We start from the raw sequence: 19,554 nt of genomic DNA, 5'->3' as shown, positions 1-19,554 counted from the left end.
AATCAAGTGGTCTATAATCTATCCCTGCATGTGACCCAAATAGCAAATGATACAGCTCAAGCTTTAGAGACCAAAGAGATAAGCATAAATTTGCTGACTAGCATCATAAATTGTAAAAGGCCTTTTAATTTATGAAGGCAGTCAAAGGGTACAAACTTCTAGTTACAAGATAAATAAGTACTAGAGATGTAGTGTACAACATGATAAAAACAATGAACACCATGGCATGTTATACATGAAAGTTATTAAGGGAGTAAATCCTAAGAGTTCTGCTCATCATAAAAATTTTTTTTCTCTATTTCTTTAGTGTTTTGTCTATAGGAGATGATGGATATTCATTAAACTTATTGTGGTAATCATTTCATCAGGTATGTAAGCCAAATCATTATGCTGAACACCTTAAACTTGTACAGTGCTGCATGTAAATCACATCTCAGTAAAACCAGGAGAAAAAAAAGGCCCTCCTAAAAAGATGTTCAACATTACTAGCTGTTAGGGAACTGCAAATTAATACCACAATAACACTACACAGCCATCAGAATGGCTAAAATAAAGAATAGTGACACTACCAAATGCTGATGAGGATGCTGAGAAACTGGATCATTCATACATTTCTGGTGGGAATGTACAATGGCACAGCCACTACGGAAACCAGTTTGGCAGCTTCTTTAAAAACGGTACACACAAACTACCTTATAACCCAGAAATTTATCTGAGAAGCGAACACTATATTCACGCAAAAACCTGTGAATATAGTAACTTATTCATAACCACCAGAAACTGGAAACAGCCCAGATGTCCTCCAATGGGCGAATATTTAAACAAATTGTGGTACATTCACACCATGAAGTACTACTCAACAACAGAAAGGAATGAACTATGGATACATGCAGTAATCTGTATGATTCTCCAGAGAATCATGCTAACTGAAAACACGCCAATCCTAAAAGGTTACATTGAGAAAATTACAGAAATGAAGAACAGACTGGTGGTAACCAATTGTTAAGGAAGGGTAAGGGCAGGAAGGAAGTGGGTGTAGCTATAAAAGGGCAACATCAGGGATCCTTGCATAGATGGAAACGTCCTGTAGTTTGGTTGTGATACTTACCATAGTTTTGAAAGATGTTACCAGCAGGGGGAAAATGAGTACATAGGATCATGCTGTGTTATTTCTTTCAGCTGCATGTGAATCTATAATTATCTCAAAATAAAAGTTTAAAAAAAGGTCACTTGGCTATTTAAGGTGGGCCAAACTCATCCATGGGACTTATTCTCCCATTAGGCCTAGTTTGAATAGGGCTGGATACAAACTAAATGCAAAACATTTGTCTCATAGTTCTTATCTTCCTCTATTGTCTGATGTCCAGATGCTTAAATATTATTATAGAACTATCAGCCCAAGCCAACACCAAGCCAATAAAAGTGCATTAAAAAAAATAATAATAAGACCAAAGTCCTCATGGTAAACTTTGTACTTCTGGGATCTGCGTTTTGACCAAAAGGGGGTAACTGAGAAATTCTAATAAGGAAAATGATGTGATATTTAATTAAGGTAGAAGTGCCTGCAGAAGAATTCTGACAGATAATCCACAGAGGCAGCACACCACAGCTAAAATCATAAGGCTTTGGGGGGAAATCCATAAACAACCAAAATTTCTTTCTCTGATAACTCTGATCAATAAATAACATGGTCTCTTTACCTACGATGTAGCAATTCTTCATAGAGATTCATAGAGGGCAATTCATCATAATGTAGAGACTTTCTGCAGATACGCACTGGAAGATATGTTCAAAAAAATTCACTGCAGCAATGTGCACAACAGTAAAAAACTGAAAACAATCAAAATATCCATTAAAAAGTTATAGATAGGGCTTCCCTGGTGGCGCAGTGGTTGAGAGTCCGCCTGCCGATGCAGGGGACGCGGGTTCGTGCCCCAGTCCTGGAAGATCCCACATGCCACGGAGCGGCTGGGCCCGTGAGCCATGGCCGCTGAGCCTGCGTGTCCGGAGCCTGTGCTCCGCAACGGGAGAGGCCACAACAGTGAGAAGCCCGTGTACAGCAAAAAAAAAAAAAAAAAAAAAAAAATTATAGATAAATAAACTGGGGAATACTCTCACATGGAACGTATACAGCAGTGAAAAAATGAATACTAGCTAATGAAATTAAGTGTATTAATCTTAGAAACATAATATGTTTAGAAACACAAAAGATACAACTTTTTGTAACTTATATTAAGTAGTAAAACTATGAAAAGAGCAAGAAAATATTAAATACAAAGTTCAGAAGAATCATTATCTTTTCTTGGAGGAAAGGGCAGGCGGCAGTAGACAGCGAGAGAGAAGGAACCACAGAATCTGTGTATAAACTCTGCCTAAAACTTTGGCTGACTCCTAAATGACACATGCACAGGGCAGACTGCAAGCAGCCCAGCTAAAGATAAAAGAACTGAAGTGAAACTGGCACTCACAATTAAGAGAGTTTGTGGTTTGTGTCTCGTTTAGAAACATCTCAGAAAACAAAATGAAACAAACAAATAAGCATGCTTAGTCTTTTAGGTTGTTAGGTTGTATCATTGCCCTTCCAGAAAATAAATTTTTAAAAACACAGAGAACAAACGTATGGATACCAAGGGGAAAATGGGTAGGGGATGGGATGAGTTGGGAGATTGGGACTGACATACATACACTATTGATACTATGTATAAAATAGATAACTGGTGAGAGCCTACTGTATAGCACAGGGAACTCTACTCAGTGCTCTGTGGTGACCTAAATGGAAGGGAAGTACAAAAAAGAATGGACCTATGTATACGTATTGCTGATTCACTTTGCTGTACGGTAGAAACTAACACGATATTGTAAGGCAATTATACTGCAATAAAAATTTTAAAAAAACATTATGCTGTTACAAACTAACTTTTTTTTTGAGCCAGAGGAAGATATTGTTTACTAAGCACATGAGTTTACTAAGCACATAACACAGATAATAAGCAAAAGGAGTCCATCAGGTACAGATAAATCTTAACAACAAACACCAACTGGACAATGTGATACCAAGGTGAAAAAAATTTTGATACGTACCTGAATTACTTCATAAAGATGTACCTGAACACTCCCTAATAAGAGAAGATATTTTGTACTGTCATGTTGCATTAGTTCTAAGTAAATATTATTCTTCTCATCATCTTGACGTCGAGGAACCTTGATACAAAATACATATGAAAAGAAGCATTAAATTTTCAGTCTGAATTTCAGACATAATTTCTGAACAAATACATCCATAAAATACACTTTTTGAAACACCCATTTTTTGGAAACACCCATTGCCTATACACTCTCTTCTTAACTCTATTCAAAAGTTTAGCCTAAATACTCTACTGAAACTACATTATCAAAGGTAGTCCAGTAACCAATATCCAACCCAAATAATCTAGGTAATCCAAACATTTAATACCAAAAGACATCCAACATCCTTTTCTTTTTTCTTTTACTTTTTGATAAAGTGTATATCATTGTCTCAGCTTGAAACTCTCTTCCAACCTTGAGCTTTGTAACACAATACCACTATTACAAGACCTTTAAAGTTCATATACTCTTTTGCTAATTTGAAATAAATCTCATGCCTCCCCACCCTAATATTCTAGGTGCCCTTAAAAACATTTTTTAATTGAGATATTATTGACATATCGCATTGTATTACTTTTAGCTGTACAACATAATGATTTGGTATTTGTATAAATTATAAAATGATTATCACTGTAAGTTTAGGTAATATCCATCATCACACAGTTACAATTATTTTCTTGTGATGAGAACTTTTAAGATCTACTCTCTTAGCAACTTTCAAATATATAATACATTATTGTTAACTACAGTCACCTTGCTGTACATTAGATCTCAAGGACTTATTTATCTATTTATCTTATAACTGGAAGTTTGCACATTTTGACCACCTTCATCCATTTCACCCACCCCCAAACCCCACCTCTGGCAACCACCAATCTATTTGTTCTCTTTAACTATGAGTTCATTTTTTTTCCTTCTTCTTTTTTTTTTTTGGCTGCACCACACGGCTTGCAGGATCTTAGTTCCCTGACCAGGGATTGAACCCGTGTCCTCAGCAGTGAAAGCACGGAGTCCTAACCCCTGGACTGCCAGGGAATTTCCTCATTTTATTTTTTTAGATTGTCCATATAAATGATCATACCATATTTTTCTTTCTCTGTCTGACTTATTTCACTTAGCATAATGCCCAAATCCAACCACATTGTTGCAAATGGCAGGGTTTTTTCTTTTTTATGGCTGAGTAAGATTTCATTATGTATATATACCACATTTTTCTAATCCATTCACTGTGGATGGACACTTAGGTTGTTTCCACGTCTTGGCTATTGTAAATGCTGCGATGAACATGAGGGTGCAGATACCTTTTTGAGACCATGATTTCATTTTCTTTGGATAAATACCCAGAGGAGGAATTGCTAGATCATCTGGTAGTTCTAGTTTTAATTTTTTGAGGAAACTCCATATTTTTTTCCACAGTGGCTGCAACAATTTACATTCCTACCAACAGTACACAAGTGTTCCCTCTTCTCCACATCCTCACCAACATTTTACCAGGTGTGGGGTGATATCTCACTGTGGTTTTGATTTGCATTTCTCTGATGATTACTGATGTTGAGTACCTTTTCATGGACCTGTTAGCCATTTGTATGTTTTCTTTGGAAGAATGTCTATTCAGATCCTCTACCCATTTTTTAATTGGATTGTTTGGGGGTTTTTTTCTACTGAGTTGTAGTACTTTATATATTTTGGACATTAACCTCTTATCAGATATATGATTTGCAAATATTTTACTGCATTCTGTAGGTTACATTTTCATTTTGTTGATCGCTTCCTCAGCCGTACAAAAGCTTTTTAGTTTAATGTAGTCCCACTTGTTTATTTTTTGCTTTTGGGGTCAAATCCAAGAAAAATCATTGCTAAGACCAATGTCAAGGAATTACCGCCCATGTTTTCTTCAAGAAATTTTATGGTTTCAGGTCTTATGTTCAACTTTTAAATCTATTTTGTTTCTTTTTATGTATGGTATAAGATAGTGGTCCAGTTTCCCCAACACCATTTACTGAAGAAACTGCCCTTTCCCCATTGTATATTCTTGGCTCCTTTATCATAAATTAATTGACCATATATATGTGGGTTTATTTTGGGGCTCTCTATTCTGTTCCTTTGAGCTACGTGTCTCTTTTTATGCCAATAGCATATTGATTACTATAGTTTTGTAATATAGTTTGAAATCAGAAGTGTGACGCCTCTAGCTTTAATCTTTCTCGAGATTGCTTTGGTTATTTGGGGTCTTCTGTGGTTACAACAAAATTTAGGATTGTTCTCCTATCTCTGTAAAAAGTGCCATTGGAATTTTGATAGAGATTGCATTGCTTCAGGTAGTATGAACATTTTAACAGCATTAATTCTTCCAATCCATAAGCATGGAATACCTAGCCATTTGTGTCTTCTTCAAATTCTTTTATCAAAGTCTTATAGTTTTCAGTGTACAGGCCTTTCACCCCCTTGATTAAATTTATCCCTAGGTATTTTATTCTTTTTGATGCAATTGTAAATGAGACTTAATTTTTCTGACAGTTTGTTATTAGTGTATAGAAATGCAACTGGTTTTGTACATTGATTTTGTATCCTGCAATTTTACTGAATTTATTAGTTCTAACAGGTTTTTTTTTGTGTGTGGAGTCTAGATTTTTCTATATATAAGATGTCATCTGCAAATAGAGACAGTTTTTCTTCTTCCTTTCTAATCTGGATACGTTTCATTTTTCCTTCCTAACTGCTCCAGCTAAGACTTCCATTATCATGTTGAATAAAGTGGCAAGAGTGGGCAGCCTTGTTTTGTTCCTAATCTTAGAGGAAAAGCTTTCAGTTTTTCACCATTGAGTATAATATTAGCTGTGGGTTTTTCATATATGGCCTTCATTATGTTGAGGTACATTCCCTTTTTACCCACTTTTTTGAGAGTTTTGTCATGAATGGATGTTGAATTTTGACTGCATCTATTGAGATGATCATGTAATTTTTATCCTTTTTATTAATGTGGTGTATAATATAGACTGATTTGCAGATGTTGCACTACCCCTGCATCCCTGGAGAAAATCCTACTTAATCATATTAATGTAACATGTATGATTCTTTTAATGTATTGCTGAATTTGGTCTGCGAATCATTTGTTGAGGATTTTTGCATCCATGTTCATCAGGGATATTAGCCTGGAATTTTCTTGTAGTGTCCTTGTCTCGTTTTGGTATCACAGTGATGCTGGCCTTGTAACATGAGTTTGGATGTGCTCCCTTCTCTTTTATTTTTTGGAAGAGTTTGAGAAAGACTGCTATTAATTCTTCTTTAAATATTTGGTATGCCTTAGAAGCAAACACGAGTATTCCTTAGAAGTGCTACTTTCACCCTAGACCTCAAAAAAGGTCCACAAATAATTTTCCAAGGAAAATGAGCATACCAAATGCATACCAATGTTTCCTTCATTGATCACTTTCACCAATGATCTGTCCATTGGTGAAAGTGGGGTGTTAAAGTCCCCTACTATTATTGTGTTACTGTTGATTTCCCCTTTTATGGCTGTTAGCACTTGCCTTATGTATTGAGGTACTCTTATGTTGGGTGCATAAATATTTACAATGGTTATATCTTCTTCTTGGATTGATCCCTTGATCATTACGTAGAGTCCTTGTCTCTTGTAACAGTCTTTATTTTAAAGTCTATTTTGTCTGATATGAGAATTGCTACTCCAGCTTTCTTTTGATTTCCATTTGCATGGAATATCTTTTTCCATCCCCTCACTTTCAGTCTGTAAGTGTCGCTAGGTCTGAAGTGGGTCTCTTGTAGGCAGCATATATATGGGTCATGTTTTTGTATCCATTCAGCCAGTCTTTTGGTCTTTTGGTGGGAGCTTTTAATCCGTTTACACTTAAGGTAATTATCGATATGTATGCTCCTATTACCATGTTCTTAATTGTTTTGGGTTTGTTATTGTAGGTCATTTCCTTCTCCTGTGTTTCCTGCCTAGAGCAGTTCCTTTAGCATTTGTTGTAAAGCTGGTTTCGTGGTGCTGAATTCTCTTAGTTTTTGCTTGTCTGTAAAGGTTTTAATTTCTCCATCAAATCTGATGGAGGTCCTTGTTGGGTAGCGTAATCTTGGTTGTAGGTTTTTCCCTTTCATCACTTTAAAAATGTCCTGCCACACCTTTCTGGCTTACAGAGTTTCTGCTGAGAAATCAGCTGTTAACCTTATGGGGATTCCCTTGTATGTTATTTGTTGCTTTTTCCTTGCTGCTTTTAATATTTTTTCTTTGTATTTAATTTTTGATAGTTTGATTAATATGTGTCCTGGCATGTTTCTCCTTGGATTTATCCTGTATGGGACTCTCTGTGCTTCCTGGACTTGATTGACTATTTCCTTTCCCATATTAGGGAAGTTTTCAACTATAATCTCTTCAAGTATTTCTCAGACCCTTTCTTTTTCTCTTCTTCTGAGAACCCTATAATTCGAATGTTTGTGTGTTTAATGCTGTCCCAGAAGTCTCTGAGACTGTCCTCAATTCTTTTCATTCTTTTTTCTTTATTCTGCTCTGCGATAGTTATATATATTTCCACTATTTTATCTTCCAGGTCACTTGTATGTTCTTCTGCCTGAGTTATTCTGCTATTGATTCCTTCTAGAGAATTTTTAATTTCATTTATCGTATTCATCAATGTTTGTTTGCTCTTTAGTTCTTCTAGGTCCTTGTTAAACGTTTCTTGTATTTTCTCCATTCTATTTCCAAGATTTTGGATCATCTTTACTATCAATACTCTGAATTCTTTTTCAGGTAGACTGCCTATTTCCTCTTCATTTATTTAGTCTGGTGGGTTTTTACCTTGCTCCTTCATCTGTTGTGTATTTCTCTGTCTTCTCATTTTGCTTAACTTACTGCATTTGGGATCTCCTTTTCCCAGGCTGCAGGTTTGTAGTTCCTGTTGTTTTTGGCATCTGCTCCCAGTGGGTAAGGTTGGTTCAGTGGGTTGTGTAGGCTTCCTGGTGGAGGGGACTAGTGCCTGTGTTCTGGTGGATGAGGCTGGATCTTGTCTTTCTGGTGGGCAGAACCATGTCTGGTGGTGTGCTTTGGGGTGTCTGGAACTTATGATTTTAGGCAGCCTCTCTGCCAATGGGTGGTGTTGTGTTCTTGTCTTGCTAGTTGTTTGGTATGGGGTGTCCAGCACTGTAGCTTGCTGGTTGTTGAGTGGAGCTGGGTATTAGTGTTGAGATGTAGATCTCTGGCAGAGCTTTCGCCATTTGATATTACGTGGGGCTGGGAGGTCTCTGGTGGTCCAATGTTCTGGACTCAGCTCTCCCACTTCAGAGGCTCAGGCCTGACACCTGGCCAGAGCACCAAGACCCTGTCAGCCACACAGCTCAGAAGAAAAGGGAGAAAAAAATAGAAAGAAAGAAAAAAGAAAAATAAATAAACAAAAAGTTATTAAAATAAAAGTAAAAAAATTAAAAAGTAATAAAAAACAAAGAAATAAAGAGAGCAACCAAACCAATAAACAAATCCATCAATGACAACAAGTGCTAAAAACTATACTAAAAAACAAAACAAAAGGAAAGACAGAACCCTAGGACAAATGGTAAAAGCAAAGGTATACAGACAAAATCACATAAAGAAGTATTCACACACTCACAAAAAGAGAAAAAGGAAAAAATATACATCTATATTTTATAAAAAGGAAGAGAGCAACCAAATCAATAAACAAATCTACCAATTATAATAAGCTCTAAATACTAAACTAAGATAAACATAAAACCAGAAACAAATTAGATGCAGAAAGCAAACCCCGAGTCTATAGATGCTCCCAAAGTCCACCCCCTCAATTTGGGATGATTCGTTGTCTATTCAGGTGTTCCACAGATGCAGGGTACATCAAGTTGATTCCAGAGATTTAATCCGCTGCTCCTGAGGCTGCTGGGAGAAATTGCCCTTTCTCTTCTTTGTTTGCACAGCTTCTGGGGTTCAGCTTTGGATTTTGCCCCACCTCTGTGTGTAGGTCACCTGAGGGAGTCTGTTCTCTGTCCAGACGGGATCTTTGTTGCGGCATGTGGGATCTTTTGTTGTGGTACACGGGCTCTTTGTTGCAGCACATGGGCTCTAGTGCACGTGGGCTCAGTAGTTGTGGCACACAGACTTAGTTGCCCCATGGCACGTGGGATCTTAGTCACCCAACCTGGGATCAAACCCACGTCCCCTGCATTGGAAGGCAGATTCTTAACCACTGGACCACCAGGGTAGTCCCTGACCTCCACTGTTTCTGATGGGAAGTATGCTGTTATTCTTACTGTTGTTCACTTGAATGTCATGTGTTTTTTCCCTCTGGCTACCTTTAAGATTTTCTTTTTATTTTTAGCAGTTTGACTATGATGTATTTTGGTGTGATCATCTTTGTACTTATTTTGCTTGAGGTTCACTGAGTTTCTTGAATCTATAGATTGATGTCTCTCATCAACTTTGGAAAATGTTTGGCAGAGAAAATTCTAAAATATTAAATATTCTAAATACTTCCTCTTCTTTCCTTCTGGAATGTAATTACACATCTATAAACTGAGTGATATTGCCCACTGGTCTCTTCCATTTTTCAATCTTTTTTCTCTCTAAGCCCCAATTTGAATGATTTCTATTGACTTGTCTTTCAGTTAACAGATCCTTCTGTTCTGTTCAGAATGCTTTGAAACATTTCAAATGAATTTTTCATGTCAATATTATATTTTTCATATCTAGAATCTCCATTTGGTTCTTTTTAGTTTCCATTCTCTTCAAAATTCCCATTGTGATCATCCATTTTGTCCTCCTTTTCCACTTTGACACATTTATGATAGTTATAACGTTCCAGTCTGCAGATTCAAACATTTGGGTCACCTGTGGGTTTACCCCTATTGTGTTTTTATTTCCCCATGAATAGCAATTTTTTATTATATGATGGGCATTGTGAAGGATATGTAATAGAGACTCTGGGTTTTTTTTGTTTTTGTTTTTGTTTTTGTGGTACGCGGGCCTCTCACTGTTGTGGCCTCTCCCGTTGTGGAGCACAGGCTCAATATGCGCAGGCTCAGCAGCCACGGCTCACGAGCCTAGCTGCTCCGCGGCATGTGGGATCCTCCCGGACCAGGGCACGAACCCGTGTCCCCCGCATTGGCAGGCGGACTCTCAACCACTATGCCACCAGGGAAGCCCGAGACTCTGGGTTTTTATATCTTCCTCTAAGAACTACTGAGTTCTTTTCTGGAAGGCAATCAACTACTGGAAGATCATCTTGATTCTATAAAAAAGTTTGAGGATAGGTCTGTTTCACTTTTTGTCCTTAGTCCTAGTAGGTTTAACCCTTACCCTTAGGACATGATCCTATTCCTAAGACCTGGCCTTTCTGGGATCTCAACTGAATACTGAGCATGTTCAACAAGTTCTCTCCACTTTAGCTGCATCAGACTCCAATGACTCTGAATTTGTGACTTCTGAAATCTCTATTCAGCTCTCAGCTCTCCAGCACTTGTTCTCTGTAATTTCTCCTACAAACTCCCCTTGCACGTGCACACTTTAGGATCCAGCCAAGAACCTGAGTGGAAAACCTACACAGATTTCTAGCGCTCCTTATCTGCTGCTCCCTCCTCTCTAATACCCTGCTTTACAAATTCCAGGCACCTTAGCAGCCCAAAACTCATCTGTTTCCTCTGCTCAGCCTCTGCTTCCTCCACCCAGAAAGACTGTTACTTTCTGCTTGGGTTTCACGTCTCTGTGCCAGATTTGCTGCCAGACAGAAAGCTATTGTAAACGTGGAGCTCACCTCTTGTGCTTCCCTTCTCTTAAGGATTGCAGCCCTCCAAATTCCCATTGTCAAATACCAAAAAATATTTTACTAGTTTTAGGGTTGTTTAGAAGAGAAGAATAAATCTAATATCAGCTGCTCCAGCACGGCCAGAACAGAAATCCTCTACTATTCATTCTTTGATACGAGTTTTGGTTTAATATCACTTACCCAACAGCTTTCCAGAACAATTAAACTAGGTTAAATCCACTTGCTATTCCTTTTTATTTTTTGGTGTGTATGTTTTTATTTTTAAACTAGATCTACTTTGTAAGCTCTAGCAAATTAACGTCCTAGAGTATATACAGTATAATTTTATTTTATCCTAGTTAGGTAGTACATAGTTTAAAAGTCAAACAGTTTTACAATGGCTAAATCAAAGAAATGTTTTTTCTTCCACTTGTATTAACTGTTTTTTCCCCTATATTTTAGGATGTTTCAACATGTATATGTATAACTGATTCACTTTGTTATAAAGCAGAAACTAACACACCATTGTAAAGCAATTATACCCCAATAAAGATGTTAAATAAAAAAAAAAAAAAGCTTGCTGGCCAGGGAGAGAATTTCCCTCCCCGGGCTAGCCAGATCCTAGAGATAGCAAAGGGCTTGGCTTGATAGTAGCACATCTTTCATAGGCTAACTAACCAATCTCAAGTCTATAGCCCTAACCACCTCCTTATCTCTCACAATTTCCCTTGCCCTAAATCATCCCAGGGCCAGGTACCAGGCAACTAGAGACTATACTACAGCCCAAAGCCTGCTGGAATTATTCAGACTAGTCAATTCTAAACTGTTGAATCCCACCCTGCATTACCTTTCTCAAGGAAACCCCAATAAAGGCTTTGGCTTGGGCTCTCCCCTTGCTTCCGTCTTCTGCCTCCTGACCACCCTGAAACTTCCGGGGTGGTATGGTGTGGTGTGTCCCTTTTTCTCAGGAAATATAAATAGTAAATTCTTCTTTCAACGGCATTACCCTCTCTATGTCGTCATTCAGTCATACTTCCATAAATTCAATCCCAGGTATAATTTAGTACACTACCCAACCCACTACCTAATTTTCACTCTTCAGAAGCCACCTTTCAACCTTTTTAAGGGATTTCTCTGGTTTGGGGCATAAAATCATGTTACTAATTACTTTTTTTTTTTCTTTTTAGTTTTTAGATACTATCTATTTTTTTAACTGAAGTATAGTTGATGCATAATATTATATAAAGTACAGGTGTACAATATAGTGATTCACAGTTTTTAAAAGTTATACTCCATTTATAGTTATTATAAAATATTTGCTATATTCCCCATGTTGTACAATATATCCTTGTAGCTTGTTTTATACCTAATATTTTGTACCTCTTAATTCCCCACCCCTATTTTGCCCCTTCCCCTTCCCTCTCCCCACTGGTAACCACTAGTTGGTCCTCTGTATCTATGAGTCTTCTTTTTTGTTATATTCACTAGTTTGTTGTATGTTTTTAGATCTCACATATAAGTGATATCATACAGTATTTGTCTTTCCTGACTTATTTCACTTAGCATAATGCCCTCCAAGTCCATCCATGTTGCTGCAAATGGTAAAATTTCATTCTTTTTTATGGCCGAGTAGTATTCCATCATGTGTATGTACATGCATATATGTATGTATGTATGTATATATATCTTCTTTATCCATTCATCTGTTGATGGACATTTAGGTTGCTTCCATATCTTGGCTACTGTAAATAATGCTACTATGAACACTGAAGTCATGTATATATCATCTACTGACTGCTTATTGTGGAAGAAAAATATTCACTCTAAACATCCTCCTCCCACAATTTTCACGTTTCTTTTCCCCTCAGTCCTCCAGTATATTATATATCATTTTTTTGTTAGAATAATACTTAGTGTTTATATTATTATGTATATGTAACTTTTTTCAGGGTTTAATAATATACTTACAATGATCGTATTTCTTGCCCTGTATCATTTTTTAATTTCCCTGGAGTTAATATGTGTCTTGCTTTTTTAATGTTTCTTTGTTTGCTTGTACAATTTTCTATGTAAATATTACTAGGTCATTCCCAAACTCTCCATTAGAGTTCCACTAAAACTCTCCTCTTATTATACTCAAACTAATAGCGCCTATTAAAATAAATATAGGAAAAATATTTTGATTATGCTAAAAATCACCCTATTAATTTATATTGTTTTCCAGTATTAACTTCAAGTTTTATTTAAATGGACATATAGCCACAAAATTATTGAAAACTTGGCGATGAAGTCTAGGAAAATTACTGGCAAAGTAAAAGAAATAATATGGATTGCCTCTAGCAAAACAATGCTTTTTTAAAAAACTATGTTTAAAGAACTGTCTTCAATACTCAACAGTTAAGCAAAATGAAGTTTGAAAAAATATATATATATATACGTATATATGGTATAGAGGAAATGTTTTAGGATTTCACTAAAATTCAACTAATGTAATAAAACTATCAGGAAACAACTGGACAAATCAAGGAATCCTACAGCTAAATGAAATAGTGTCACTCATTTTAAAGACAACTCTGAGATACATTTAAGATTCTAAGAAGCTTAACTGTAAACAGAAGCAAACTCAGCATAGCAAGCTCTGGTGTGAGAGGTGGTTTAATGAAGCCAGTATGCAGCCAGACTGACTGCATTCTCAGCTCCACCAATTACTAGTTCTATGACCTTAAGAAAGTTCTTTAAACCTTACAGTATGTTTCCTCATCTGCAAAATAAAGATGATAATAAGAGTATATATATATATTTTGAAGGGTTATAAAGACTAAATAAGCTAATCCATGTGAAAGTAATTAGAGAGAGTCTATATAAGAAGAAAGGAGGGAAAGGAGGAGATGAAAAAAAAGGGTGTGCTATGCACTGAACGTTTGTGTCCCCTCAAAATTCGTATGTTGAAGTCTAAATCTCCAATGTGATGGTATTTGTAGGTGGTGTGTTTGAGAGGTCACTAGGTCATGAGAATGGAGCCCTCATGAGTCTGATTACTGTCCTTATAAGGAACTTCTCACCTTCCAGAAAGGTGAGAAATAAAAGTTTGTTGTTTAAGCCACCCAGTCTATGGTAATTTGTTATAGTAGCCCACGCTGACTAAGGCAGGTGTAAGAGGGCAAATGGGAGGGGAAGACTAAGACAGAGAAAAATGCATCCATGTGTGATAAACACTCAGAATCACCGACAGCAATATCTCAGAGAAGAACACCATGATTATGTATTCTACAGTAAACTCTGAAAACATCAATATAGCCTATAATACAGAAATAAAATACTGTAAAGTATCAAATAAAAGAACATTGCTTTTGTTTCTTTCCTGTCCCCTGGAAAAAAAAAGACACTGTTAGTGTAGAACGTTTGAAACTATAAAAATGCATTCTTTTATTTAGAAGAGAAATTTAACATTACCTGTACAGAAAAATATTTCACTTCATCAAATGTAATTACAGTGTCCTCTTCATTGTTTGGGGGTAGCAAGCTATACTTTTTTGTACATTTCACCACGTTGTTAATAGAGACGCGAATGAACAAATTACTGTAATGTTGTAAACTGACTGAAAATACATATTTAGGAAGCAAATTTTGTTGTAATTGAACAGTAACACATTGTAAAATTAATCCATTAAACAATTCAGGCCAAAACCTAAGAATCAATCAAATAAAGAAAGAAATTATAGAGCATATTAAACAATAAGGAAAGTCTCTTAAAATAGTATTTTTGCCCATCAGTGGTAGGTACAATATAAGTACGAAAAGAAGGTTGATTCTTCCTTAGATTACTTCTCATATTTTTATCCTCACATTTCCATTATAATTCTTTTGCAAATTTTCCTATATATTATTTTTAAGGTGACTAAACGTTTCCAATACATACTTGAAAATTTTTTTCTAAGCGTGATTACATAGAAATTTAAAACTTCAAAAAATATGTCACTTCAGAGTAATTTATTCTTAATTTTAGGACAACAAAATTTAAAGCAGCATTCTACTTGGTAATTCACTTCACTATATACTTCACTTATACTATTTTGGTCTGTATTTTTATCTTTCATAGCACTCCATGAATTAAAACGATTTTGTTTTATGATTTAATTATCTTCAAAACTCTCTCTATTTAGAATTCTCTTCAATAGTTCACTTTATTTACAAAAGAAACATCAAGTCTTCATAATGAGACTGGCTTTATGCCATGACAGATCTAATAATAAGCATTCAGCTATTTAAAGGCACCGAGAAAAATAAACCCTTTAAACAGTGTTTGACAAGCAAAGTTATTAATTAGAAATAAATTAGTATTATCATCCAAGAAGATACGTATATTTTCTTTAACTTACATGATGATCGAGGTGGATTACAGATAGCTAAAAATCTTTTGTCACTCTCCACATCAAAAAGTGGAGTTTATTTTCCTCTGCTCTTTAATCTGGCCCGGTCCTGTGACTACTTTAACATGCAACTGACGTGACCAGGGCTGAGACTAGGATAGGGTGGCACTACCCAGAGTACAAAATTTAAGTGGACACCAAAAACTTCAGTAATCAATATTTTAATGTAATACTTTTAAATCAAAATTAATGCAGAAAAAATGTTTAATGATGAAAGACAAGACCCTAGGACTACATGGAAAGAAAGGTCTAACCCTTTCAGCATCTCAGCTAAGTCCAGTCTTTCAGGCATTCTCACTAAAGGCACCAGACATGTAAATGAGCCGTTTTAGGTATCCCAGCCCTTTTGAACTGCAGCCCCAGCTGGGATAATGTGAAGCAGAAGAACCACCTAGTGAATGTACAGACAGTGATTGGTAATAAAATGGTTAATGTTTTAAGCCACTGAGTCTTAGAGTGTTTTGTAAGCCAGCAATATATAACAGAAACAGTGATATATGATCACAGTATGGTTCTTAAATCAAAAGAAAGGATACTCTTAGGCGTAAAATGTTTGCACTTCTTTACATGAATGGCTAGGCAGCCAACCTATAACAATCAAAATAAAAACACAGCAAATTAAGTTTTAAAAGTTAACTTTTCTTCCATTTTACTCTCACCAAACTACATTTTTTTTAAAGTTTCACTTCGTTAGTTTTTCTCATTAGAAATATTTTTTCTTATTAGAAATATCTAGTTACAGAAAACACCAGAAAGCAGAAAAATAGGCAAGATTTGTTCAAAGTAAACTTAAAACAAACAAGAATACAAAGAGAAAAATGGTTCATTTATTAACTTCAATCCAAATATCACTCTTTGAATCACTTTTATTTTACATTAGGTGAGAACTGATACAACATAGCATCTTGCATATAACAAGAAATATGCCTTGCTTCAGATAAGCTTTTTTATCCAGTATCCTAAAACCACTGTATTCATTCAACAATCATGCACTGACTATAATATGTCAAGGGCTGTGAAATACTCATTCTCTCTTGTACAAAGTGTTTCCAAATGTTAAGAAAAGTTGTATCTTGTGTTTAACCATAAAATCAAGTACAAAATTAATACAAGAATACTTGAATACTATTAGCCAAATGTAAGCCATTTGATCTTAATTCAGCCATGTTTGGTCTTAAAAACCAAGTAAAAACAAGAGCAATATTATATTAAATATCTGTGAAACAAAATAAATGGCCCAATAGTAGTTTTAAATATAGCGTAAGTAATTTTAAGGATTTGGTTTTAGAACAATGCAGAAAAAGAAGTTAGCACTCAATATTTAATTAAAAGACTACTGTATCTGAATGATGAAATTCTAAAGAAGAAAATATTGTGGTCTACTTCTTAGAGAGACATAAGTATAAAATGTTATGTTAAAAGAAAGGTTCTAATCTAGGTGAGACTTAAAATGGTATTGCCATAGGAAAGTCCACGAACCACTGTTAACTTCTTAAAATTGGGTGCACACAAGGAGGGTAAAACAGGGAAATACAGCTATAATTTTGTTTTGCATAATTCTATATATAAAAATTCTGTCATAAATCACTGACTGCCTGTCAAGTATCTCAACATGAAGCCATCAGCAACTATCCTAATTTTCCTTATATTTCAATAGCCTTTTATACTTTTACATAAGAGATCCATATAATATAAAAAAGAGAATAAATTTCTATTCAAGTATAGAAAAAGATTTAACATTCAAAACCATAATGATGGGACGTCCCTGGTGGCGCAGTGGTTAAGAATTCGCCTGCAAATGCAGGGGACACGGGTTTGATCCCTGGTCCAGGAAGATCCCACGTGCCACGGAGCAACTAAGCGCACATGCCACAACTACTGAGCCTGCATTCTAGAGCCCACAAGCCACAACTACTGAGCCCGTGTGCTGCAACTACTGAAGCTTGCATGCTCTAGGGCCTGCGTGCCACAACTACTGAGCCCGTGTGCTGCAACTACTGAAGCCTGTGAGCCTAGAGCCTGTGCTCCGCAACAAGAAAAGCCACCACAATGAGAAAGCCTGCGCACTGCAATGAAGAGTAGCCCCTGCTCACTGCAACTAGAGAAAGCCCATGCACAGCAACGAAGACCCAATGCAGCCAAAAACAAACAAATCAAAACAAAAACCATAATGATGACCATTCACAGGTTGCAGATAACAAATGTTGCCACAGATTGCGAGACCCATCTGTGGCCCAAAGCAATAACCCTGTCAACACCTTGACCCCCAAAACACTCTCAAACATGCACTTAAAACAGGAAAGCTGGGCTTCCCTGGTGGCGCAGTGGTTGAGAGTCCGCCTGCCGATGCAGGGGATGCGGGTTCGTGTCCTGGTCCGGGAGGATCCCACATGCCGCGGAGCAGCTGGGCCCACCGGAGCGGCTGGACCTGTAAGCCATGGCTGCTGAGCCTGCGCGTCCGGAGCCTGTGCTCCACAATGGGAGAGGCCGCGTACCGCAAAAAAAAAAAAACAGGAAAGCAACCACAGCTGTTGACAAAAGTACTTTATGTGCTCAATTTTAAGACATCTTTTTCATTTTTTTCTGAAAATGGGATATGATTATTAGAAATAGGAGTAGTGGGTTGTGATGTAGTTATCATGGCCTACACAGGCACCAACTTTGCCAAATCACAGAACATTCAAAGAGAAGGTGATGTAGCTGAATCACACACTGGGAGGAGCCATCAGTCACATGCCAAACATCTCTCTGTCAAAACTTCCAGCTAACTCTTAAGAGAAGCTTTTTGATGTCTAGCAATATGCAATTCAAATAAGGAAAATATGAACTATAAGGTTAGGAACTGTGGGAGAAATAAAAAGATTCTTAAAAATGTGAGTTCTAAAGACACGGAGAAGTCATATTCAAGAGTATGGATTTCAGAAACTAGTATGTCAACATAGTGACATGCATAATAGTTTATGGCCAAAAGAGATTTCAAAGAATCTTTTCTAAGTTTAGAGTCGGACAGTGAAGGCTTATACTTCAACTTTGATTATGATAGAGGGAAGAAAGTGTTATATAATTTTACGAGTAAGGTACACCACGGTCATTCTGTAAAAACAAAAGTGTATACATGAATTATTCTTATTTTCCCCCTAAAAAGGTGGTGTTAAATTCATCATAAATTTTTTAATCAAGAAAATGTATTAGTACACAATAGGAACTAGAGAAGAGACACAAGAGAAACTCTCATTTCACAGCCACTAATTCTTCTGATACTGTTTAGAAAATAAAGGTAACTGTGAGAGAATACCACAATATTTGATAGTTCTAAATATACACAGATCTTCACGGCCTATACTCTCTCTATAGCGCCCAAAAGAGAAAACAGACTTTTCTGGTTCTCAGCCTAGATATTAGGTCCCACCTGTGTGTGTGTGTACGTGTATGATTGATGAGTATGTTTGTTTTTGTTTCTATGGTTTATTATTTTTTGGATGAGAGAGAGATGTGGGATCAATTATCACTCAAAGTTCCCTAAATCTGACAAAAATATAATTATCTGAAGAGTTTAACAAAAATACTGGTTCCTAGGCCCCATTCTCAGTTTCTAAGTTAGCGGATCTTAAGTGGGGCCCAAGAATCAATGTTTTAAAAAAGTATCCCAGGTAATTCTGATGTAACTAGCGTTTAGGAATCCCTAGCAGAGACATTTTTTCTGTGAATCAGGATGTTTTCCAAAATTTCAGTGATTATTAGAATGCTTTTCTGACTCATAAAAATGAAAAATTCATGAATATGTTTATCAGAGAGGACCATTTTCTACACATGCTTTTTGACATTAAATAGTTTTCATATGAAATAAAAAATAATTTGTACATGTTTATTGAGGTTTAGTCATACATACCACATCGCCAAATGGCACCAAAGTTGGTGTCTCAGGTGTCACTTCTAGTTCTTTACTTTCAGACCCTTTAAGAGTTTTTCTCAGCATCTACAATGTAAATAAATTAAGACTTTATAAGGCAGAGAAGAATATAATTAGAAAAGATATTATACTTCAACAAAAATTTTATGAGCATCTAGTATCAGGTATTATATATTTTATAACATATTCTATGACTTGAAAACGCCCCACTAAGTTTATCATTAGCAGAGAAACGAAATGTGTACAATTAAATATAAAATAATTAAGGGAATTATGAGAGAGGAGAGAAGTACATAATAGCATAAACAATGAGTTCTCCTTGTTAACT

The 19,554-nt window shown here is 36.2% G+C and overlaps 1 protein-coding gene across 1 annotated transcript in view; it reads right to left on the bottom strand.

Moving 5' to 3' along the window:
• C2CD6 (C2 calcium dependent domain containing 6) overlaps nt 1–19,554 on the bottom strand; it is a gene marked incomplete at both ends in the record, with an annotated part of 130,245 nt that overhangs the window by 91,555 nt on the left and 19,136 nt on the right. Inside the window, 4 exon segments of the mRNA XM_082658905.1 lie at nt 3,082–3,201; nt 14,340–14,485; nt 15,853–15,904; nt 19,206–19,292. Of these exon segments, the coding sequence (XP_082515031.1) occupies nt 3,082–3,201; nt 14,340–14,485; nt 15,853–15,904; nt 19,206–19,292 (405 nt within the window).

This window comes from Grampus griseus (genome assembly GCF_964374135.1).
Source record: "Grampus griseus genome assembly, chromosome: 7".
NCBI lineage: Eukaryota > Metazoa > Chordata > Mammalia > Artiodactyla > Delphinidae > Grampus > Grampus griseus.
Note: the sequence above shows the minus strand (reverse complement) of the source record. Positions and strands in the feature narration are given on the sequence as shown.